Source organism: Anopheles merus, chromosome 2L (genome assembly GCF_017562075.2).
Source record: "Anopheles merus strain MAF chromosome 2L, AmerM5.1, whole genome shotgun sequence".
NCBI classification, from domain to species: domain Eukaryota; kingdom Metazoa; phylum Arthropoda; class Insecta; order Diptera; family Culicidae; genus Anopheles; species Anopheles merus.
Window position 1 is genome coordinate 7,581,491 of NC_054083.1, and position 25,580 is coordinate 7,607,070.

A 25,580-nucleotide genomic window follows, 5' to 3' on the forward strand; every position below is an offset into this window, starting at 1 on the left:
GCCTGTCATGGGCTCAAGCCCCAAATGGACTGTGCCGCCATACGTAGGACTTGACTATCCTGATATGGGGGGATCAATAAGTCACTGAAAGCCAAGCCCACAAGTAGTGGTACAGACAGAGACAGGCCTTGACCGACATCGGTTGTTGAGCCAAAAGGAGAAGTATTCTACTGAAACATAAATAATCTTGGCTCTCATCGAACATCGAAGATCGGCGTACATCTCACATCGTATGTTAAGATCGCCCATACTTAATCCGCTCGCGAATGTTACGCATTTTTAACGTTGTTCGTTTACCATTATCCATAAATTTAACCTTCAATAGAAACCTAAGCTAAACCGTGATATCTCTATTCTTGTTCAAACAATGCTCTAATTTTCCAACCAATTTTATTCGATTGTTATCATCTTCTTTCTTTCAATGCCAGGCATCCACACGGTTCGCTCGCTATTTATGCTCAATCAAACTACGGGCAGGCTATAGCATTGTGCTACATCTTGGCGCCAATCCTGTGCTTTCCGACGTACTTTGTCTTTACAATACGACAGACATTCGTTTTCGACGGCGACACCCAGATGATACTGTTCCATTTGGATACGGATGAAAATACAATTGTCTATCGGTAAGCTGCACTCTAATTATAAACTGAACTGTCGTGAATCTTTCTTTCTACAGCATTTGAGGACTTTCATACCATTTCATGCTTTACCCGTACAGATACAATTTCTGGATCCATTCGGTAATTATCAAGCTGCTTCCATGCACCATCCTAACCGTCATCAGCTGCGTACTTATACAGGTACTTTGGAAGGCAAGCAAACGGCGCTTGAAATTGAAGCAAGGGGGAAATTATTCGAAAAATGGAGCTTCCTCCGTCACGCCACAAAGTGGAGGTGGAAGCAGTGGAGTTTTACCTCCGATTAGCAATGGAAATCGGTAAGTATGATAGTAAGGGCAGGTGATAAATCTGAGAAACAAACTTTTCGTAAACATTTTGTTATGCTGTAATAAAAATGCATAGTTTCTTTAGGTACACCATGAAGTGCTGGCAATGGTACAAATTAACTAACGAAAGGCAATGTAGCGCTAGTCCAAAATCTGAAAGGTTAAACTTGATGGTTTTGGCATCAAGTACTTTTCAACAGCTGGAAAAAGTATTTCGCTGTTCAAAAATTCTTTGATCAACTTTTTGCTAGTTAATGAGGTATGCTTTGTTCCTTGTAACTCGGCAACGGTTCGTTTGAGTTCAGCTATAGTTTTTTATTTCTTTTCAAAAATGTTCCTTTCATAAAGAAACTAACTTTGGTGTCTAGACTCGTTCTTTGAACAAAATTTGAATCATTTAGTCAACAAAACATCTATCTTTTGTCCCTTTTGTAAACAAGTATTTGTAGCTCGGGCCGGTCTGGTGGTACAGTCGTCAATGCCCGTCATGGGTTCAAGCCCCGAATAGACCGTGCCCCCATACGTAGGACTGACTATCCTTCGATGGTAACAATAAGTCTCTGAAAACTGAAACGAAAACTCACTTCATTGGTGGGTACAAGGCAGGCCTTGACCGACAGCGGTTGTTGTGCCAAAGAAGAAAAATAAGATTTGTAGCTAAATGAGTCACACAAATCTGAATACTGTACATATTTCTTCATCACATTTTGTAAGCTACAGGGAAAAATTATCAAAAAATACCTTTTTTACAGAAGAAGGTAAAATATGGGGTAAAATACCTGAGCATTCACATTCGAGCGATTTGGCTTAATGAATGTTTCCGCCGAATTGAACCAATAATTGAACCTTAAATTTTTGCTTAGCTTGAATCATTATTCGACCGTATATACAGAGTTTTTAAGCCGGTATCGTGATACATCAGTCAATTCACATGACTTAACAACATGCCCGTCATGGGCTCAAGCCCCAAATGGACCGTGCCGCCATACGTAGGGTTGACAATCCTGCTATGGGGGCAGGACTATCAATTAGTCACTGAAAGCCAAGCCCACAAATGGTACAGGCAGGCCTTGATCGACATCGGTTGTAGAGCCAAAAGAAAAATAATATACAGGGTTTTACTTGATTTCGCAAGCGCAACAACGTTGAACGCAACTGCAGCATTTGACAGGACAAGCGCATCAGTTGTTTTCAGAACGTCATCATGCTTAACGCAACCTTCGCACTTGATATCATAGGCGCGGTACACAAAATCACAATACCAGTGTTGTAGCTTCAAGTAAGTATTCAACTACATGTGTTTAAACGGATTCAGGTCAATGGAAAGCTTGAAAAATTGTTTGTTTACAAGATTTAGAGAAAAAAATTGACAATAATTTTCCACGTGAATTATAAGGGACGAAAACTTCTCCTAACTTTGTTCTTTCGGGTTTCAGATGTGTGGAGTACTTTGAAAACGTTTATAGGCGGTGGTTAAATTATTGCTTTAAGCCGCAAAACCCTTTGTGATATTGTGTAAGGCGCTTGTAACATAAAGTGCGAGGGTAGCCTTAAGCATGATAACGTTCCGTAAACAACTGATGCTGTTGTTCTGTCAATTGCTGCGGTTCCGTTAAATGTTGCTACGCTTGCAAAATCAAGAAAAAAATTATATCTGTAGTATCGTTAATACAATCTTGTGAATAATCAAAACCCTCGATTAGTTTGAATACATTTCATTCAAACATTTTTTTTTGCGAGCTTAATTTTGAATTTGATAATCTTTAAGAACTATTAACACTGAAGGATACTATTTTAAGCGTTCACTTTTGGCTCTTGGTGTCTGTGATAATACACTTGGAATACTCTGTTCAGTAGTTTAAATTGAAACACGTTTTATTTAATTCAATTAGATTTTCAATACACATACAGTGTCGGACAAATCAATAGAACCACTTATCAATTTATTATTCACTTATCATATTTCATGACTTAAAGTGAATAAATCTTTACCAAACTTTCATGAAAGCACTTTTCGGATGTTGACTTAAAGTCTGCTTTGAAAGTTTGTTGAAAAGTTAACAAACAAAAAAGTTATTATAAGAAATATTAAAAAAAACCCAAAAATCATGCGACAAAAAAATTGGACCAGTATATATTTTTTTTTATTTTCACCATTTATCATTATTAAATAACAGCTTTTTTAATTCCGGTTTTTAATTCGCAATGTGGCCAGGCCATACATTTGAAAAACTAAAGAAAATAACAAAACAGCCTTATCCTGGGCTAACTTGGTAGCATTTAATATTTTGTTGCATGCCTTTTGTTCCGGATGACAGCTCGCATCCTTTTAGGCTTGGACTCCACCAAACTTTTACAAGTCGATGGCGGAATGCTGTACCAAGCATTCTCTATATGCTTCCACAGTTTCTTATTAGTTCGAGAACCTGCCGGAGGAAGCTTAGCTTTAACAATCTTCCACAGGTTCTCGATCGGATTCAGGTCAGGCGATTGTGCAGGCCAATTCATGACGTCAATTTTTTGATCAACAAGCCATTTTTTAACTGCTTTTGCAGTATGTTTTGGATCGTTGTCATGCATGAATGGCCATTTCAATGGCATCTCCCACTCTGCATGAGGCAACATGACAGTTTGGATGATGTTTAAGTATCGGTGTACCAACACCGTGATATCTTTTATCCAAAAGATAGGACCGACACCGTACCAAGAGAAACATGCCCAAACCATTATGTTGCCTCCGCCGTGCTTCACGGTTTTTAAAGTGTACTGTGGCCGGTAGGCGGTATTCTTTGGACGACGCACAAAGCGTTTCCCATCCGAACCTACCAAGTTCACTTTGGACTCGTCCGACCACAGTACATTTCGCCACTTGTTCAGGTTTTCACCTGCCCAGTCGTAGTGCTCTCGAGCAAACTGCAACCGGGCTTGAACGTGGCACCGTCGAAGCAACGGAACTTTGCGGGGATTCCGACCGACCAGGTTGTTTTCAAATAGGCGATGCTGCACTGTCCGATCACTTACGGAAAGTTGCAGCTCGTCCCTAATTGCCCTGGCCGACTTGAAAGGATCAGCCTTGCACAATCGCGTCATCCGAGCATCATCCCTAGCGGATGTCTTGCGTTGCCGACCCGTTGGTATTTTCGTGCCCGTGCTATGCAGCGCGTTATACTCGAATGTTTTGGATCGGCCAAGTATTTCCGCGATTTTACGCTGGGAGTACCCAGCAGCGGACAAACGTTTGATATCTAAACGCTGTTGTTGTGTGGAGTGTGCACTACGGCCCATCGTTGGAATTCCTTCAATCAAGCGCTTGAAGTAGTGTACCCAAAAATACACGAGCTAATTGATCGTGTGAAGTGTTCTAGGCAACGGCTTAGAACACAGTTTAAGCGATCCTGCGCTGTGACGCGCTTTTATACCCATAGACGAAGGTACTCACCACTATTTCGTCTCTCAGTGCAAAGGGAGCTCAAAACCATCAAGCGAGTGCCGTAATATTCTCGCATTAGTAAATTAGATCATGTTAATTAAAGACACAGCGAATTTCCACTGCGCTAAGCGTTTCTACAAAAAAATGTATACGCATTAGTTCACTAATTTAAGTTAAGTTATTCGACAACTCAATAACATCAAAAACTGTTATTTAATAATAATAAATGATAATTATTTTAAAATTTTCTGAATTGGTCCTATAATTTTGGCACATGATTTTTGTTTCTTAACTTTTTACCAAACTTTAAAAACATTCTTAAAGTAAACAATCTAATAGTGCTTTCATGAAAGTTTCATAAAGATTGATTCACTTTAAGTCATGAAATATGATAAGTGAATAATAAATTGATAAGTAGTCCTATTGATATGTCCGACACTGTAAGAAGATACACAGGACAACATAAGATAAGAGAGCGCAATTCTAATTAGCAAATAGTTTTGTTTTTGTTCTCTTGACTTGTTTTGGTATGGCGGTTTGAAACGTTCCTCTTTAATGCTTTCATGAGTCACATGCATATCAGCACTAAATATTTTACGTAAAGGAAAAAATCTATTTGTACGCTTTGGTAATAATTTGTTAATTTTTCACATATCTTAGTATTAAAATTAGTTGCCTAACATCTTTTTTTCCATGGCCCAGCCCCCCGCGAACGGATCGTCGGGCAGATCGCACAACCACTCTGTTAGTGGCGGTGCTACTGCTTTTTCTCTTCACCGAATTTCCCCAGGGCATTCTGGGGCTAATGAGTGGTATACTGGAAAAGTGTTTCTTCCGCCGCTGCTACGGCCTTTTCGGCGAGGTGATGGACCTGCTCGCCTTAATCAATGCTGCCATCGGATTCGTGCTGTACGGGCTTATGTCGAAACAGTTCCGGACGAGCTTCAAGTCGGTTTTTTTCAAAACTCCAACCCATAGGGCCGAGATTACACGCATGACCGGCATCACAACCACCTGTGTCTGATCGTGTCACACCCGCCCCATGCACTTTCCCTTCCGTAATGTTCCCACCAAGCTTGAGTGATCGATGGGTTGCCAAGCACCTTCACCTTTCTGTCATAGTTGCCCTTTGTAGGGCCAGAGCTTTCGTGACACTTCTGTACAGCTGGACGGTGCAAAGGTTATCGCTAGGTTCAATTGCTAAACGAATTTTGTAGGTTAGGTCTGCGGAAAATTACCATCCTACAAGTAACGAAGTGCACAATGCAGTATTTGCAACACAAGCGACTGCTGCAATAATAGCCGATTGCAGTATTCATAGACGTAGAATACCTAGAAAATGAACCTGTTGTAGAGCTATTTTTACTGCTAAATGGGCTAGACGAAAAAAAATCAGCATAAAGTAACCATGGTTGCTATTTACTAGCCATGGGTTGGAGTTGTGATTTTATCAAAAACCAAAACACAAAACGAACAAGAAAATACGACTAAGGTGTATATAATACTCGTTAAATTGAACACAGGGCTTCCCCCTGTTGGTAAGAAATATAAAAAGGAATAACATGCGTAGAAAACAGCGATAGAACATGTACAGCACTAAGGTTAAATTAATTCATCAGATTAAACTACATATTCATCGGTTCATAGAGCGATACTCGTTTTTCATGCTCAGAAAAAATGTAAAGGGAACCATTTTTTTTAAAGAGAAATAAAAGTCTATATTGATAATCGTATTGAAACCTGATCAGCATGCAGCGTAGTGAATTGCGATTAACATTTTAAGTTCGAGTCTCCCGGGAATCGAGTTGGCTCGAGGATGGTTTCAATCTGAAAGTTGTAGCAATTATTTATCAATCGTCAAAACCCACCGTTACAATGCGAACCAACTTCACATCGAGAAAAGGAGCTGACGTTGCTCGGTGTGTAGAAATGTTTGCTTCGTGCAGGCTCACTGTTGAATGTAATATCCTGTGCAAGGTCCACTGAGCCCCAAACCTTCTTTAGGATATTCGTCGCATGTGGCCCGAATACACCATTACGGTTATTATGTTGATTTAAGGAAACTGCTGGAAGGAAAAGGTTATGCGACCCGCCACACTTTTAGCTTTGCGTTTAGATCGTAACGATTCTGGACCAAAGTAATGTGAGACCGGTATACTTATGTGCGCGCACTTCGAAACCCGTAGCATCGTTCCATTTCAATTATTTTCTGTATTAAGTTACGAGAATAATGTTTATTATCATTTTTTTAATTCAAAGTAATTGCTACAACTTCAGAAACTTAACGATAAGAATCCGTGATAATTGATCTATTACTCATCGAAGTATATATTCAAATATCATTCAAGTTACATATAGCTTTGAAAGGTTGAAATGACCTAATGTCAATCGTACAAAAACAGAAACCAAATTGTCACGTAACTATCAAGAATTTGTTTAACTAGTTGCGTACGTTGTAGGACCAAATGCAAAGCGGCACAACAATGGCATAAGAAATGTAAAAGGCACATCCAAATGCAAAAAATGAATGGATGTGCTTGTTAGAGCTTATGTAATGTGTAAACCTAGAAACTAAGCAAAACAAAAAAAAAAGAAAATAATCAAGAGAAATCCTAACAAAAATCGATTCCAATTAGTGAAAAACGAATTTAAAACGACGAACGTATTTTGCATTTAACAGAGTAGTGCGATTTTGTGACAAATATAGTCAAAATATAAACGAAGATACTAGGGAATGTGGTGTACGAAGGAATAAGAGTCACTGTATTTTGAATTGTAGCTGCCAAGATGTGGCGTAAAGAGGCGTAAAATTATTTATACATTCAAGGAACTATTGTTTGATTATATTTTGTATAGAACATGATGACAAACTAATTATTTTGTCTCCGATTATAATTCGTGGTAGGGTGTGTTATTTCCAATAGATTCGCTATAATTTAACTTTTGGTTTTGTTCGCTATTATGATTTTGTATCGTTTGATAAATGTTGTGTATAGAACGCTGCCTCGTCTTGTGGGTTCACCGGTGACAGCATGGCTAAAATAAAACATTAATAAAACGGCGTTAAATAAAACTCTTATACAGGGGCGGATTACGCACTATGCAAACTTAGCGGCTACATGGGGCCCCGTGTTCTCGAGGGGCCCCTAAAAAGGAACCTACTCTTTAAGTTAAATTGCTACTCAATCTTTTTCTGGTCGACAATCTTTGATGCAACCAACTATTCGACACTTCAACCAGACCTAATTCGTTTGACCGCTTAGGACCTCCACTTGTCTTAATCCGCCACTGCGCTAATACGCAAAGATATCCAGAATGGTATGATCGTGCATATGCATACATAATCTAAATACATAAATAACAGCAGAATATTGCACTGTTGTTTCAGCATGAAAAAACAACACATTTTAACGACGTTTTGTCTTTGCGCAACATGCCACGAAGATGAAATTTCGAGAGTCAAAAACATCACGCCTCAGATTCGGATTATTATCATCACCATCTCAGCAGATCATCATCACTTAGTGTTCATCATTTATTTATACGACGCGTACTGCGTTGTTTGTTTTCTGTTCTTATCTAACGTCAGTTTGTCTTCATTATACTGCATGCAACATTATATCTAGGACTAGTGTAACTGAAAAAAAAAACTACACGCCCAGTGGTGAAAGCTCCGCCAACGAAAGACGGGATAAAACAAAACAGTCCATCAGAAGCAGTTCAAGCTAGACGTTAAAATTATGCAACAACACAACGAGTTGACACTGCTGTCTAGATTTCAAGGAATCTGAGCTGGGCTATCCTTGGAATAATAGCGTGAAAGCATTAGCTTAAAAAAAAAAACAAGATAATAAAGTTCCAGCCATCAGTGGACCCTCCATTGCTAATCCTTTCAAGAAGTCTACATCTTTTCCTTTGTTGCAATGCACATCAGGGTAAATCACCGTCGGAGCCATCCTCTTCGACAGCACCCTCATTCCGCGCGTCCGCCAATCCACCACTGCACATGTTGACAACAGTTTCATCCTGCATCCGGTGATCCTTCTCGGTACGGTCAAGACCCCCGGTGTGCCCTCCTGTGTCTGGTGCGGCAGGAGCATGAATCTGCCCACCAGCAGCCACCGTAAGAGCTCCGTTAAGTCGGTCGGCCATTTTTAGGTACTGTGAATGAAAAGGGGTAAGCAATGATAATGGATAAGACCAAACCCAGAGCAGACGATGACATGAGGTCAGCAAAATAAAGAAAAAAATATTATGCGACGCACGGGTAAAAGAAAAAAAAATACTTCGCACAAAAACGACCACAATAAAACGCAGGCTCACTCGCCACGTAAGTGTGCCAAATTTTTCCTTTTCCTTCTGTTTAACGCGCTTCAAAGTGAATCATGGTTGTCGTTTAGTACCCCAGCATGCAATCAGTGTAATCATACTTGCCTCACGATGGACCGTAATGTGTTGAGTCATGTCGAGAAAGTTGCTCAGATACAGCACAGATTGGTCCGATTTTCCGACTTCGTAACAATAGAGTGCGAAGTTAAGATAGATTAGCGGGTTCTTGACGGCGTCCGGAAGCATGGTTGACTTCTCCAGCGAAAGGTAAGCGTTTCCGGGATCATTTAAATGCCGCAGACAAGCTGTAGTAGCGCGATGGCAGGGTAGAAAAGTTTTATCGAGGGTTTTATTTATTGATGTACTCTGGCGTTCGTTCTTAGAAAACATGATTTGAAACTCACTTCCCAACAACATGTAGCACTCGGCATGCTCTGGCCGTAGACTTATCGCAGCAGCTAGCGTTTGAAAGGCACTCACGTATTGTTGGGCTGTAATTTAAGTTCAGTAATGGGTAAGAGGGAAAAAAAACACAGACTTCCTTTCTCCAGCAATATCCTTTCTAGTTTTGGAGCCTACCTGTTACCAACACCAGTCCAAGATTGTAAAGCGCGTTAAAGTTCAACGGCGAAACCCAGGTTGCTTTCCTAAGGCATGAAATTGCCTGCGTAAAAATATGAAAAGTTTATTGAATGAAGGTTATAACTGTTCCAGTAATAAGTTTTGCTGTAGGAGTAGTAATGACAGCAACTTACAGCAATAAATTTCTGCTTCTTGAAAAAGCATAAACCGATATTACTCCAAACTTCCGAGCTTTCGTCTGTTAAGTTCGATATTCGTTTATACTTATTAAGTGCACCGTCAATGTCATTTTTGGACTGCAAAATATTTTAATATTAATTAATTTGCTTGCAATCCGAAAATATGCATAGAGTAAGAAAATATTTTATAAATCCCAGGCTGTAAACAAAGCAGTAAATTGTGCGTCGAATATTAAATGACAAACTTTAACAGCGTTAAAAAAGTTAAGGACATTGTTGAACCATGTTGTTGACCCGTATGCACCAGTTTTAAAGCTATTCACTCCGGTAAACTGAGTGCTAGTAAACTTATGAAACCATAACATTATGCTTGACCAGGAATTTATACTTGAAGGACTTTGCGACGGTGAACGTTCATAATCTACGTTTTGTTCGGTTGCCAAGCCTTAGATCGTAACCACGCAACTTAAGGACTGGTTCTATGAAATAAACGTCATATCTGAATCAAAACGGGCTTTGTTTCAGTTGAAAAACATATGGCTTCATTGGTAAATGGCTGCTTGCTTGTTTGAAATTTGAAAAATGTTATCTCAAAAAAGTTTTTTACCATAAAGATTTTACATAATTGAGAAGCGAATAGCTAACTTAGCTTGTAATATCACTACAAAACTACCAAACTGTAAACAGTTTTTTAAGTGTTGTAATTATTATAAAATCTAAGTTTATTATAAGTTTATATAAGTCCAGATAAGTTGATACATTTTTTATACAGAATGTTATTGTTCCTAAACTTTAGTATTTGCAGCAAATAAACCAGTACAGTCTTTGCCCGAGTTACGAGACACTCTTGATACGCAAATTTGAGTTACACAATTTTTTAATATGTTAAATCAGTACAATTTTCTCCAACAATTTCCAAATGTAAAATAAATTAAATTATCGTTGATTGTTTGAAGAAAAAAAAAAGACACTAAAAAGACAGAAATAATATAATCTTTTATACGATTTATATTAAAAATGTAATTTAGTGCATAAAAGCAACAAATTTAATCAAAATCAACCATGTATGAACAATAGTTTAGCTGACTTACGTGACATTTGACTTACGCGAAAATCCGAGTTACGCGAATGTCTTCGAGACGCATTATTCGCGTAACTCGGGGAAAGGCTGTACCTATCTATGATGGTTTGGTCCAATAGACTAGTGGTCAATAAAAATATAAAAGAAACAAGTAAAATTCTACGAAAATATCCAAGTTGAGCGAAATATTCAAAGGGACATCAAAATTAGAAAGAGCCACAAGCAAATCGTTAGCCGTACATTTCCGAACATTAGACAATTGATAAACACTAAATAGATTATTGCGACTAGAGCTTTGCAAGCGTGACAACAACAAATTTTCTTATTGCGTTTAATAGAAAAGCATTGACCTACATACTTGTAATATTGATCCCAATGCTAGTAGGGCGCTTGTATGCTTGGAATCGGTTGCCGTTGCATCAAGTAATTTTTCGAACGCCCGCTGGTACTCGTTGATTTTTAAGTACAGTATACCTATCTGCGTCATCAAGGATACGTCATCTTGCGTTATTCTGGAAGAAGTAAGCAAAGCAAATAAAGCCGTAAACCGCAACCAAACTAGTTTAAAAAAAGCCTTCGAACTTACTGCAAACAATTTTCTATCATTTCTATCGCTTTGATGCTGTCTCCTTCTTCGATGTAAATTTCGGCCAAAATCTTATAGCTTTCTACGTGCTTACCGCAAGTGACGGCTTGCTTGAGATATTCCTTTGCCTCACCGACACCCGCCTTTGGCTGTCCGAAATTTTTGTAATACATCTCACCAATGTGATGATAGATTTCGTGGTCAGGTCGTTCAAGTAGAGTTTCCGCTTTCAAAAATACTTCCAAAGCATTGCGAAATTTCCCCATCGAATATCTCCAGGCAGCAGGGAATAGAAAAAATAAACATTAAAGCCATAATGCATGTTTTTACATATTTGGTTTTCAATATGCGCCTTTTCGACACTCACAGTGTTTTGGCGAGTTCCTTGTAGTTTTCTAATTCATTTTTGTTCAGCGCAATCGCTTGTTGAAAGCAGTGCACGGCTTCGGTTGAGTTGTTTTCCTCTCGCAAAATAAGGCCCTTCATGTAGTATAAGTACTGCTTGTCGTAGCAAATGCTCAGCTGACGGTCAATCAATTTTTTGCACTGCTCAAAATGCTTCCTGGTATACAAACCGTGTATCAGCCAGTTCATGTGGCGATTTGTTACACTTTGAGGTTTCATTGCTGGAAGGCAAATAGTGACACAGTTTTTTGTTCAGTTTTGAGAATTCGTTACGGTATAGTACCTCCGTGTCATTCTTTTGCATAAAACTACTGTTTGGTTATGTTTTTGTAGATTGGAAGAAATGTGTTACCAAACAGCACTTACCTGCCTGTGAAGAAAGTTGCTTGTTAGTTGACACACTCATGGTTCCTTCGTGCGCTCGTCCGTTACAGTACACATAACGTTCCGTCATCTTCCTTTGCCTGCCAAAACGCTTGAATTGGTTTTGTTTGTATTCTTTTCTGAAAACAATCGTGGACAGCACAAAGCATCGCCAGGTGTCAATTGCAACTGATGGCAAATTTGTTTTGGTAGTGAATTTGGAATTTGTTTGGATACGTTGCCCCTAGCGACCACGTTGCGCAATGGCGGTATGAATGGTGACGTATCGTTCCACACCAGTAATGCTTTTAAAGAACGTATTCGAGTAATATACTGGTGCAAGTATGTTTTCCTTGTTTATTATTTTACTTGTTTATTTTTTCCTTGTTTATAATCTTATATTTCACACAGGATCCCCTCTCGATTCTGGCATTTGCATCTCGTCAATTGTGCTTCCGAACCATTATCATACGCAATGCAACTCCCCGCGATGGCCTTCTGAAAAATATAACATTTTCTTCGTTCCAGATACAACGGCGTTGTTCTTCCAAGTTTTAGACGATTTCTAGTTTTAACAGATTTTGCAGTTTTCAGTCAGAAAAGATGTCCTTATCGTATAGTTTTGCTGAAAGTGATTGGTTTTGCTACTTAATTAATTACATCATTTCTCTTTTTTTTAAATATTTTTAAAATACAAAAAAGTTATTATCACCATAAGTTTAATTATAAGATAAAATTAATAACATTTAAACCCTTTGACAGACGGAGTTTGATTTTAGAACCAGAATGGCAAAAAGTTAATAAAAGAAAATAATATTGGCCCATTCTGCAAACCGTTGCTTTAAACATAATATGATGAGCAAAATATGTCATTATCATTGTTTTATCTCCTTTCCGCTCCCCCCACGTGACGATTGAATCGAAACGGAGAGTCAAACCACAGTCTCACTCAGGCAAATCATTTAATGGGTTAATGATAGATTTTTTTGCAGATCTGCTTGAAGATATCTACCAACCTTACCTTCCGGCTGCCGAACTATCCGATAGTAAGGACTAACTACATATCCGGCTACGTGGGACTAAATAAGTCACGAAAGCTTGTATAGGCCGGCATGGCCGCGAATAAGAAGAAGAAATAGAATAAAAAAAGATAAATAATAAATATAACTGCTTTCAAGTATGCATCAGATGAGAAAAAAATCTGAGCTAACCTAGAATAGACAGGATGTAATTGAATGAACTTGGACAATATAATCGAAAAGTTACTAAAGTATACATATTGTAAACTTTGATCAATGCTTTATGAAGAAATATGTTTAATCTTGTTCTAGACATGCCAGTTTAAAATTAAATCTTAAATGTGGGGAAAATTCATTACATTTATTGTTGTAAGCTTTTATTAAAAAAATAAATTATTTTGTGGACCAAGTTTTTTCATGCTACGGACTATAAGGGGCTAATGGAAAAAATAAACTAGAGAACTCTCGTTAACTTTCATAGAATCACAGCTCTGTACAAATGTAGGGCAACTACTATTTGATCATCTGATCAATTCCACTGTTGTTCGTTTACTTTCACTAAGAATAAATTATTTTACGTTTTCGCTTAACGTTCTTTTGTTATAGTTTTCCGTGTACATTAACATGAACATGTTCGTTGCGTTGTGTCTTAACATATAAATATTATTTACAATATTTTTTTAATTTTATAGAAAATAGTTTCTGCCAGTAAAATTACCAGAGAATTTTGTTCTAATTAGAAAAGATTTCTTCCAGGTTTATAATACTATTAAAGGTTGGTTTTAAAAAAGAAAGATAAAACTTTTTTTTATCCAGTGTTGTATAACTGTCAATAAGACTTATTAAAAATTAAGTAAGTAACGTTTATATCATAATAAAAGCCGATTGATCGTAGGTTTATTGTCACCTCTATGAATGAAAAATCCCATGCTATTTGTTATTTGTTTATTTTCTTCAACGGACCACCGGAATTCACAGCCCTCTCGAAGCATTAAATACTATACATAATATTTAACATTTTCAGCGTCGGTAATAGCATATATGAGCCAGTAAACATAATTTGACACCTCTTTCGATCGAAATCTAACCTCGAAGGCTAAAAAAAAGCAACTTTGTTCAGAAGCGCGCGTGATCAAATAACGACGCTCCATCACGGCGAGAACGGACATCGTGCGGCAGGTTTTGAAAGTCGTATAAGTCCGTTCCGGTAATTTCAAAATGTTGGCACTATTAAACAACAATCGGAGCATCGATGGACAGCTCGGTACCGAACGAATGACGATTCTAAGCAACAAGAAGCTTCCAAGTAAGGCGTCATGCATCAATTACGTAACGAAAAAAGGGCAAATTTTCAGCTTTGCTTGAGAGATCCGGCGAATGACCGGCCCTGATGATGTGTGGCTCACCGATTGCTAGGCACTCCCGTGCTGCAACATACCTGTTCGTCAAGAGAACATGAACTGTAACTGCTGGTATGTGCAGATTAAGACCACCGCGCTTTGGTGGTAGTGCCAGCTGATGAAGTGGAATCCGGATTCGTCCATTGCCATGCCATAGAAAAGAACCAATAACACTAGTGACCTTTGCCATTTCCAATGCTCTGGCGCCACAAACTGACACCACGTACCACAGCTTCGGTAGCAGGAAGGTTTGGTTGAGAAGGTATACCTTCTGCACATGAGAGATTTAATTCTCTCATACGATGCAGCCACACTAGAGATCTAAAGTGCTGGATTACGACGTCCCAATTCTGTCCCATGTCGTCTCGGATATTATTCTAAAATAAAATTCCGAGCAGTCGAAGCCGTTGAACAGTGTGAGACAGTGTCGACGTTGAGACGAGCACCACAGACACTTGCAAATGCCTCAAATAGTTCTTGCACACGCTTGATTTTGTTAGGAGGTGTCACCACAGAGATGGCGTCAGCATATGCGTTGACCAGGTCATCCTGGCCGCAGCAAATGCCTTCAAGTCTTGTGATGAGCGGTTGAAGGTAAAGGATGAAAAGGTGCATGGAAAGAGGGTCATCATGTCGAACAGAACGTTGGATCAGGAAGGAAGGAGAGAGGTGACCATTAATGAGGATGCGGGATGCGGACCGCTCACCAATAGTTTTCAAAAGCCCTTCCAACCTCGGATTGAATCCCAAAGAGAGCATGGTTTTGAAAAGAAAATTCCTATTGACGCGATCAAAATCATGCGAAAGGTCAAAGGAGATGAGCTTATCACACTTTCGTTTCCTCTGCAAATCAATCACTCTTTGCTTAACGGAAAGAACAGCTTGAAAAATGTTGCGTGGTTTATTAAAACGATGATGCCATCAAGTCTGTGTTTGACCATCTGCGACAGAAGCTTGTAATCTGCATTAAGGAGTGATATAGGTCGAAATGCAGACATGGTACAGCCTCCTCCCCTTCTCCTAACCAGCACTATGACCCCGTCCACGAAACTTTCAGGAATCTCTCCTAAGAGGGCCTCATTAAGAACTTAAAAAGAAGCTCTCTATTTATGATGCTGAATGCACGATGATAAAACTCGTTTGGAATTCCACCCGGGCCAGGGGACTTTCTGGAAGGTTATTTTTTAATTGCATCGAAAAGCTCACCATAAGTAAACTCGTCCATGCAATTTTTGTTGCCTTCGTTGTCCTCGGGAATAACGCGTGTGCTTGTGAATGTTGTTCCTGTGGTTGTTGTGAATGTGTCGGTTGTTGTGTAAAGATTTCTGAAAAAGCCCTCAAAATGAACATTTATATCCTTTAGCTCAGTTAAGGACGATCCGGCATTGACCGTCGGCTTGTCGATCACCGTTCGCCTCCTCTTTTGCTCCCCTATCTGAAAGACCGACATACTCTTTCCGCATACGCGAGTTTCATGAATGCGGGTGAAGTCCTCGGAAAAACGTCTCTGAAGAAGAAGCATTTGTCCTTTTATATGATTTATATTCACTAACTCGTTAGGGTCAGTGACATATCGATTATAGGCGGACTTCAACCCCCTGTAGAGCAGTTCATGATGCAATCGAAAACTTTGATACCGTTCATTCGTTTTCCCACGGAACAACGACTTTATTTTAGGCTTCGCGAGCTCAACCCACCACTGCATCCACGAGTTGTAATTTCTACGCTGTCTGATCCAATAATTCCTCTTGCATCCGAACTCCTCCAGGTTTGCGTAAGTTAATACATGTGGCCTCAGTTGCCAATAGCCATAGCTATGCGAACGGAAGGCAAACACGAACGATAAGCGCCTTATCATCGGAAAAGGACAAGACATGCATACTGGTCGCTCTTAACTGTGTTTTAAGTGAAGAGGAGACATAACAACGATCGATACGTGAACCCGAACCACTTGTGACATAAGAAAACTCTACTGAGTTACCTCTGAGAAGCTCTTAGCTGTCACACATGCCCATGCTGCTTACGGCGTTTTGTAAAGAAAGGCTGAAATTTTTCGCCTCGTTACATCTTTTGGCTGTAACACGCAATTAAAGTCACCCGTGAGAATAACATGGTCACATGCATTCCGCAGATAGAAAGGTAACGTTTGCCCGAAAAAATCCACCCTTTCCGCTCTCTGCTGACAGCCCGAAGGAGCGTAAACATTGCACAGGGTGGCATTGTTCTCGAATCGAAGGCAAATCAGACGAGAGTCTAAGCTGCGTTCGACATAGGAAAATTTTAAATGTTGACGTAAAGCGAGCGCCGTACTCCTCCCCGTCACATAAACATTGCAAGATATACGAAATAAAACATTATATTTTTCAAAAAGAAAAGGAAAGGGAAAGGAAAAAGCTAATTTTGTCCCATGCAGCAATCAAATTCAAAAAAGATTCTATTCATCGTATCCTCAGCGCGGTTTGCAATGTTCTTGCATCACCATCATCAGAAGCGTTTTTCATCCAGCCATTTTCCTAGTCCTTCATAAATTTGTCAATTTTTCCAGAAATGTTTCTTTGCCTTTAGATGTTGTATCATGTAGTATCATAACATGTGATGTTTTATATGTCTTACGAATTACGAACAAAATCGGTAATGTTTGCAGAAGTTTCAGTTGCATTTTTATTGTATTTATACAATTACAACCAACGATAGACTCTGACGAAAAAACGGCTGACCGCATCATCTGCATCTCCAATTGGTTTGAAAGGAATTGCGTTTGAAAGGAATTGGGTTGGTATTAGATCTGTTTACAGCATTACAGATCAATCTCGTGCCTTTTGATTCGAACCTCCTGTTTAACTTCCCCTCTCCCTCATGTAACAAATCGTGACGTTTGACGATATCCCCCTCGCCCTATCATCGTTACGTTATTGATGGATGACGCCTAAGCTCAAGAGGAAGACCGAAGGAAAAAAAGCTACATCGCTGCGTTGCGCTGGTCGGGAGGCCAGTGTAACCGGCCAAATAGCGAAAAAATACCTGGTAAACTTGAACATGCATCTCAGGAAGCAGCAATATCTGCTTCTACTATCTGTCTACTGGAATCGGAGCTGCAGGCAATGGCACCACAACTTGAAGTGACCATGTGAAGAGATGGAGAGGAATGGAAGATGGAATATCGATGAGGTATCAGCGAACCGGCTCAACATACCCCTGCTGTTCGTCCCATCGGGTACAAACTAAAACTCAAAAACATGTCCACACGCATGTCTTCGTCCGCCATGCCGTATTTTCTGGATAACTGCCCGAAGGCAGCTGGTAAAAGCGTAGCTTTTTATTTAGGAAGTAATTATTGAATTTCAAGCTTTCATGGGAAATTTACCAAAAGCAGTAGTCTGTCGTAGTTTTTTGATAACCATCCAAGTCCATTTTGTAATGTAAACGTAAAAGTAATAAAATACATTAAAAATGCTCCAGTCCCATGGCTTCTGAGCTCTCTCCGATGATAACAGAGATAAACAACAACACCATAAGAACGTCACTTATTCGTCGTGAGAATTACCATGGCACCGATTGATGTCGGTTTGGTAACATAAATAATCAGCTGATTATATAAGGTTGGGTGCCTAATTTATTTGCGCTAAGACGGCGCGAGGAGAATAGAAGAAGAATGCAGAATGAAGTAGAGCATAGAGGCGAGAACGTATCATCCATGGCAGTGGTCTTCATCCTGTAGTTCGCGGACCACTTAGCGTGAAAAGGCTTGGTCCGAAAAATGAATCCTTTTTTTTACAAAAGCTTATAACAATACGCTTATCCATTCCCACAATCAAGATTAAATTTTTATCAGTCATGTCTAGAGTAAGATTATACATATTTGGTCATAAAGCTTGGAACAAAATCTACAACATACTACTGTGTCCGAAAAATAAAGCGACTTTGCGTTTTTTTCTTAAATGATTTTGTTACTAGGCCAAACGCAGGTCATCATCCCCTTCCGATGCAATGCACCTCTTCCACCTCTCTCTCCACTGCTCGAAGCAGGTGGAAAACGCGGATGCTGGGATGTCCTTTATTTCCACCGTCGCTGAGACTTATATCTCCTCGATAGTGTCAAAACGGTGTTCCCGAAGCGGCCGTTTTTGCTTGTTGAACAGTCAAAAGTCGGTTGGTGCCAAATCTGGCGAATACGGCTGTTGCGGAACAATTTGGGTGCCAGTTGTTGGGAAAAACTCCCTCAAAAAGATGGCCGTATGGAAGGGCGCATTATCGTGGTGCAAAAACTAGCTGTTGTTTTTCCACAAATCCGGCCGCTTTTGCCGGATGGAGGTCAGCAACATCCGTATTATACTTAAATAGTACTCTTTGTTCACCGTTTGGCCCTCCGGAAGTTGTTCCGTGTGAACCACCCCACGGTAATCAAAGAATACCGTTAGCATCACCTTGATTTTCGACCGGCTTTGGCACGACTTCTTGCGCCTCGACTCGTTCGGGGAACGGTACTAGCTCCACTGGTAAATCCACGTTTCGTTGCTAGTTATAATCGACTTCAGCTTTCCAGCGCAGTTTGCCAGCATCGTTTTAAAGACTTCGACGCGATTCCGCTTTTCGAGCAGTTCAATCATTTCGGCACCAGGCGAGACTTCACCCGCTTCAACCCCAAAACATCTTTCATGATGGTGTTGACCGAGGCTTTGGAAATCCCAACACTTTCTGAAAGGTCTCGTATCGTCAAACGACGAAAAAAAATGTCACTCCTAGCCGGGTTGATGTTGTGACTTGAAACGTGGCAGATCTGTCAAGAACATACATATTGACATACAAAAAATAAAAAAAACAAGGGGATTCTTTTAGCGCGGGAAATTTGTCATCCAATGTCAGCTTACTTTTCGGACACAGTAGTATATGCTTTCAATATATGGTGGATCGCGATGAATGTATTTACAAAGCCAAGTAGTCTATGAACCTAAAACTGTTGGAGAGCACTGATCGTATGTATTAGGCATGGGCAAAACGATTCTTTTCACCGAACGCGAACGAACTAGTTCGCTCACCAAAAAGAACCGAACGCTAACGACGATTCTTTCGTTCTTTGTTTCATGAGGTTTTTATTCACAAAGAACGCTCGTTATCTTTTTCATTTACCCCACATAGACGCATACTGTAGCCAAAGAAGTACTCATTCTGCGGTTGAAACCAATCATTTAAAAACATTAAACACTCGGCTGTCTGGTCAACACAATCCATCGCAAAACCGACCAAAAACTAGCATGTAAAAAACTAATACGAGCAAAAATGTCTCCTGCATATATTGTACCCCATGTCTTATACACATTTAAGGATTCTATTTAAAAAAAACTACTTAAATATGGATCAACATGATGAGCGCAATCAATTCAGTTCAGTTAGTTCGCGAACAATGACTAATCCGTTTGAACGGGCTCGATCTATTGAATTGTATAGGTATAATTTCCATACCAACAGAACACAGATCGAACACAAATGAGCCAGTTCGAACGCGTTTGATGAATTCAGTCGTATAGATACGATTTCCACACCAACAGCACACGTATCGAACACTAACGGATCAGATCGAACGCGTTCGATGAATTCAGTCGTATAGATACGATTTCCACACCAACAGCACACGTATCGAACACTGCTAGACAAATTCGACGGCGTTCGAGGAATTTAGTTGTATGGGTACGCTTTCAACACCAACAGGGTACATTTTGATCTCTGACGACCCGTTCGCACGGTGCGAGAAAGAGCGAGAAAGCAATATGATTTTGCACGTTTCATTACCACATTTATGTGTGCCGTCGAACACTGAACGGAACGTTCGAACGCGTTCGGTGTAGTCAGTTTCTTCCAAAAGTCCTGGTCGTTCTTTTTGTTAAGAACCTCGTTCGTTCGTGCACTTTACCGAACTGTTCGAACGGTGCGATTCTCGTTCATTTTACACATGCCTAGTATGTATCGTCGTAATGTAAGCCGGTCTCATGGTACAGTCGTCAACTCGTACGACTTAACAACATGCCCGTCATGGGTTCAAGCCCCAAATAGACCGTGCCGCCATACGTAGGACTGACTATCCTGCTATGGGGGGAAATCAATAAGTCACTGAAAGCCAACCCCAAAAGTGTGTTGGCAGGCCTTGACCGGCATCGGTTGTTGAGCCAAAGAAGAAGAAGAAGAAGTATGTATCGTATGAATGAGAGTACTGTATTGTGTTTTCTGTCACAGTGAGTCAAACACAGGGGTTTATTTTGAAAGATCAACTTATTTGGTGTGTATTGTGTAAAACGTATACTTAGTGTTTAGTTCAGTTTTTTAGCAAACCTCAGGTATTCTCCGATATACGCTATACTCGATATACGCGATTTCGTTATATGCGATTTATTAAATTTGACAACGCTCTAAGCAAATTGTATTGATTTCACACATCAATTGTAAAATACTAAATAAATTCATTTTTCGTGGAATCATAAAAACCATTTTCAAAGGTACAAAATTGTAACACTCAGTTGAAAATAGATCAATTAGATAATTGAGTGGCAAAAACCTACTGCCTAAAGCAAAATTATGCAAAAAATAGCTATAATTTGACTGAAAACCGCGAAATTCGACTCACGCTTATATTCGAGGTATGCTATTGCCTGCCGTCCGCATTAAAAGCGTATATCGGGGTATACCTGTATAATGGTTTCAAAACACCAACAAGTGAAAATTTGGCATTTTTAAGGCTTGAATAACAATCAGATTAGGCATGAACTGTTTCATCTCAATGTAAGTGCCGTCTACCGGATAATCAAATAATACGAAGCACGGTTGTTCCAAAAAATAAGCAGGGCTAAAAACGGAGTTTCCGGACTACAGCGGTGATCAAAGCGGAAAAGGAACGCCACCAGGCAGCTATCAAGTGCAAAGGCGAAAGATTTATAAAACTTAAAAAGGCGAAAATTTTAAGTGAAATGAAAGATTAGAACTAATAGATGTTTTTTAAACCGAATCCAAGGAGAATCAGGAAATCAAATTGGTTAAAATTTTATTACATAACTAAAGTTTGGTAACTGTTCGGTTACTTTGTTTGCAATAGACTACGTGCGAGAACTCATCGCGCAATTGTCGTGGATATTTTTTTACGCAGAAAACTGTGCTCTTCTTGCATCCACTGAAATAGCAAATGCACTCACAGAAAAGTTTGCCGCCCCCAACATTATAACGACTATGAACAGCCCCTATGATACCAGAGCAATAAACAGCACCGCTTGGCTTAGCGATGAGCAATATGGTTTGCCTCCAGAAGATTGAACAACTATTGGAAAGGTTGGAGATGCTATTAGGCAGCCTCTGAACGTGAAGCTTTCGACTTCGATGAAATGTTCAACGCTCCTGTGGATCATCTACGTCAAAGAGTCTACCTCCTTGTAAGTAACTTAAACGGCTGCCCTTAACTACAGCATTTCCTTCAAACATATTAGTGCGCTAAGGTCATTCATGACCTTGAGACAAATAAAAATCTAACCTTGCCATCCAGCTATCTTTCCATTACTCAGATCCCTATGACTGATCGACTGGAGACTTTGTGTCCATCAATCCATCAATTTTTACCCCAGGTTAGTTATTTGATTTATTTTTTACATTTAATTTTTAATTTAAAAAAAAAGTCCACTACTGTGATTATGCTTGACATTGAGAAAGCATTCCATGATACTGTGAGATTCCGTGTGGTTATTTACAAACTCGTTTCCGGCTTCCTCTCTACCTGTTAAGAATGTTTGACCACTATCTGCGCCATTGCACCATTATAATTTGTTGTATGTACATTAAGTTTTCATAGGTTTACTTACACACAACAATTACAAATATGTTAAAGGTTCCGACGCGATAGACGAACATCGCCAACATTAATACTGGGCAACACATCGGAAACCGTCATACCGGGTTCGTACACATTCCGATGCCGTGTTCACAGTTTGACATATGGACCCGGGAGGCCAAGGGATCGATCTGAGATTTGATCGCCATTGAAGATCGTCATTCACGTTCTGGATGCCACAATCCTCTTTACGTAATGATGTGCCGTGAATTCAATGCTGTGTATCTTACATTCGATCCAGCAATGTCGCGCACTGAGTTCCTGAATGGTATTCGTCATACATGCTAGCTTCTTGTGTTACTCTGTGCATTTAGGTTAAGCCTTGAAGTGTAATTTCGTTTGAAAGGGACGATAAGGCTACAGCATAAGCAAAACAATAACTATAAACAAAACCAAAATCTATTCTGTCTATTGGCAAAACCGTTTTAAACAGGAAACGTCGTCTCAATATTGCTTAAGTGTAAGTTTACATTTAACAAGACAAGTTGTAGTATAAGACGAACCAAAAATAAAAAGTTCATTAAAATTTGACGCATGTAGTGTCGTCAATTTCACTACCGCGATACCGGGCTCGTAAAATTCATCAACACTAATTAACAGAGTAGGGGGTCGAAAGAGCTAAAAGAAATCCGATACTCAGTGATAGTTAGCATTGCTCGATGAGTATTCTGTCAGGCACGTCAGAGCACTATCACCCAATGTTAGCGTGCTCTAGCTGTTGACGCCTTACGGTTGACAATTCGAGTAATGAGTGCTTAAAGGATATGACAACTCAGGATAAAAATAAGAAAAAATAGAAGAATAGTGAATTGGGCAGGGAATAAACATTGCCACTTGAAACCTCGGCGAGATAACACGATATTATTAATCATTGAGAAGGCGTCACCACCAGCAACGATCTGATCAATGCGCAGAACAGCGTCATGAAATGACCACAGAGCTGGCGCGTCTTGTTGACAACCAGTTCAAATAGACGAATTCTTCTGGAAATTACTTGAGCAAGTTGTTCTTCGAGCGAGAGTCTAGCATCTAGAAATAAACCTAGAATTTATCGAGGTTCTGGTGTCAGCGTATAATTAAACAGTGCTTGAGAACGTGAACGGCTAAAGATAAAGGTCACACGATTATCGAAATAACCTGTTAAGGCACGGAAATTAAAGATAGTCGGTAGATTTTAGTATCATCCTCGTTATGATGACCATCACATCATTTAAGGTAAGTCGGAAGAAGCTCTAATCGACCTGAAACACTTCACTGAAGTTGTCGTGTAGTATATTATAGTAAAGTAAATTATAACAAATGATAATTGTAAGGTGGCCCACCAATACGATTTGCTTACAAATGTGTGGGTAACATTCAAAGAGGTTGCTCATCTCTGCTGTAATTAAATAATCAATAAAATGTTAACTAATTAAGCAATACGGCCGAAGCCGTTCTTTCTGAATAAAACAAAAAGTTTACTAATGAAGGCAGAAGAAAACATCATATAGCTGTAGGATATTTTTATTAGTGGTATCTCACTTTTTGATTGACTTTTGTCACTACAGGTTGCATAACATTAAAGTTTATCGTTTCTTGTTATTTCTATTTCTATGCTACTGGTTTGCATACCTCACAGTAACATACTTTATTTTACTTTTGACAACAAAACATACTTTAATAGAGTACATAATAAATGATTGCTTTGCATAATACGAAAAGGCTTCTTAGTTACTAATATTTCAAGTTATTGAAATATGAAATAGGTAGGAAGGTACATTAATTGTAAAAAAATCAAAATCTCTGAAATTCCTTAAATTTATTCTAATATGAAATTAAGTTTGAAATTGAAGTTATTTGGAGCTATGGAGTTAACAAATTTGAAGTAAAAGTTGAACAACATTTCATCCATGTACCAATTTGAACTCAATTATAATGGAAAACGCAATCATGCATATGAACGATATACCTAACATGTGCGAATAGTGGTTGATTGTTCTACATTAACATCAATTTTAACCCTTAAATGGATCTAAAATACCTCATTAACTAGAAAAGGTGTAACGGGACAAACAATGGTCCAATAAATTGGCTCAGCAAAACATGGTTTTTCTTCTGCTCCAGAAAGTTCTTGATTGTAGAAATCGGTCAACAAACAATCATGATTGTCGGTGCTAGAAAAAGGTTCAGTACACTACAAGACTTCTATCTCTCGTAAAGGTATCATAGATCAGTGCATTTCACTTGTTTTACTTTCGTAGTGGAAGGTGTATAGCATAATATAAGAGAATAATATTCATGTTGTTTAGACACCACACATGACACTTTTACTTTACCCATTAATTGTTCTACTGTTTACGCGCTACTGGATTACTGGAACGCGCCCTACTCTTTCTTGGTTGTAATTATATCCTTTGTTTTAGAGTTGTGTTTAAAAAAATCGTAGACATGTACTGCCAGAAATGACATTCAGTTCTACACATGATCAATACATGAATGGTTTTTTTTATCATTGTTTTGCAGTTCAGTTTACTTGGTAATAACAATTAATATTGCTACGAATATCAGCTATGGCGCGTATATTTGTGTTATCTGCTTTTGATAGCGTAAAACATGTGGTTCATCTTACTTGCTAATGCTTAACATCTGCTTCTTATTCAGTTTTATTTTATCATTAAAATGCTCCACTATTGCTACTTTTACTACCAATAACATCTTTATATTTTATCGCCTACAACACTGTAGGAAAGCATTCGGAAACGATTTGTTTTTAGAATCAATCGACTCAGTACCTTCACTACAGCGATACATACACTGCTACTTGCAAGGAAACATCGAACGGTGAAAGTACGTACTGGTTGCATGTTTATGCTTCTTCTTCTTCTTCTGTTGGTTGAATCAAATCTTCTAGGAATGACTCAAAATACATCTCACGGCCTTTTATGAGCTTTCGGTACGATATGATAAATCAATGAAAAGATGATTTTTCTGTCTAGCCATTCATTGCGCTTTCACAAGAAAATTACCCTTTTAACGCTTATGCCAAAAAAGCTCTTTCAACATTTTATGAACTTTCAGTGCTATTTGCATGAATGAAGCTTTTGAAAGATTATGGGAGCTTTTCGGAAGATACTTTTTAGGTACGACGTCTGCGCACTAGGTGCAGAAGGCAAAACTAAAATTCTATGATTTTTGCTCTGGAATGTAATCAGAATTGTCCTCACTGTTCTAAAAACACTGTTGTGAACGATTGTACTAACCATTTAAAATAAATACGTCCGCTGTATCACGCATAAAATGAATTATTGAAAAATCAATCCTGCAATACCTACGGCAATATATAAGTATCCATTACATTATTTTCAATCGGCTAGGACATCTGCAAAGAAGAAAATAAGAGCAATTATAGTTTTCTTC

The 25,580-nt window shown here is 39.0% G+C and overlaps 3 protein-coding genes across 24 annotated transcripts in view; 1 reads left to right on the plus strand and 2 right to left on the minus strand.

Annotated features, from left to right (window-relative positions):
* Positions 1-7,089, plus strand: part of LOC121594004 (G-protein coupled receptor dmsr-1) — a 69,508-nt gene extending 62,419 nt beyond the window's left edge. For all 3 annotated transcript variants that reach the window (XM_041916835.1, XM_041916836.1, XM_041916837.1), the window contains 3 exons: positions 429-623; positions 719-937; positions 5,079-7,089. In XM_041916835.1, coding sequence (XP_041772769.1) covers positions 429-623; positions 719-937; positions 5,079-5,400 — 736 coding nt within the window. In that variant the 3' untranslated portion in view covers positions 5,401-7,089. The remainder of the gene's footprint in view (positions 1-428; positions 624-718; positions 938-5,078) is intronic.
* Positions 7,090-7,269: 180 nt separating this feature from the next.
* Positions 7,270-13,039, minus strand: LOC121594003 (Bardet-Biedl syndrome 4 protein homolog). The gene is made up of 10 exons (XM_041916834.1): positions 12,923-13,039; positions 11,905-12,526; positions 11,501-11,759; positions 11,134-11,406; positions 10,906-11,059; positions 9,461-9,583; positions 9,285-9,369; positions 9,110-9,196; positions 8,811-9,010; positions 7,270-8,537 (listed from the first exon to the last, which is right to left on the minus strand). Exons 2-10 carry the CDS (start codon positions 11,990-11,992, stop codon positions 8,307-8,309), a joined length of 1,500 nt encoding a protein of 499 aa, XP_041772768.1. The 5' UTR covers positions 11,993-12,526; positions 12,923-13,039; the 3' UTR covers positions 7,270-8,306.
* A 10,632-nt stretch (positions 13,040-23,671) lies between these two features.
* The window catches only part of LOC121591918, a 42,463-nt gene continuing 40,554 nt past the window's right edge, over positions 23,672-25,580 (minus strand). For all 20 annotated transcript variants that reach the window (XR_006004596.1, XR_006004588.1, XR_006004578.1 and 17 more), the window contains one exon: positions 23,672-25,542. Coding sequence is in view for 1 of the 20 variants with exons in the window: in XM_041912999.1 (XP_041768933.1) it covers positions 25,526-25,542 (17 nt within the window). In the remaining 19 variants the exon portion in view is untranslated. The remainder of the gene's footprint in view (positions 25,543-25,580) is intronic.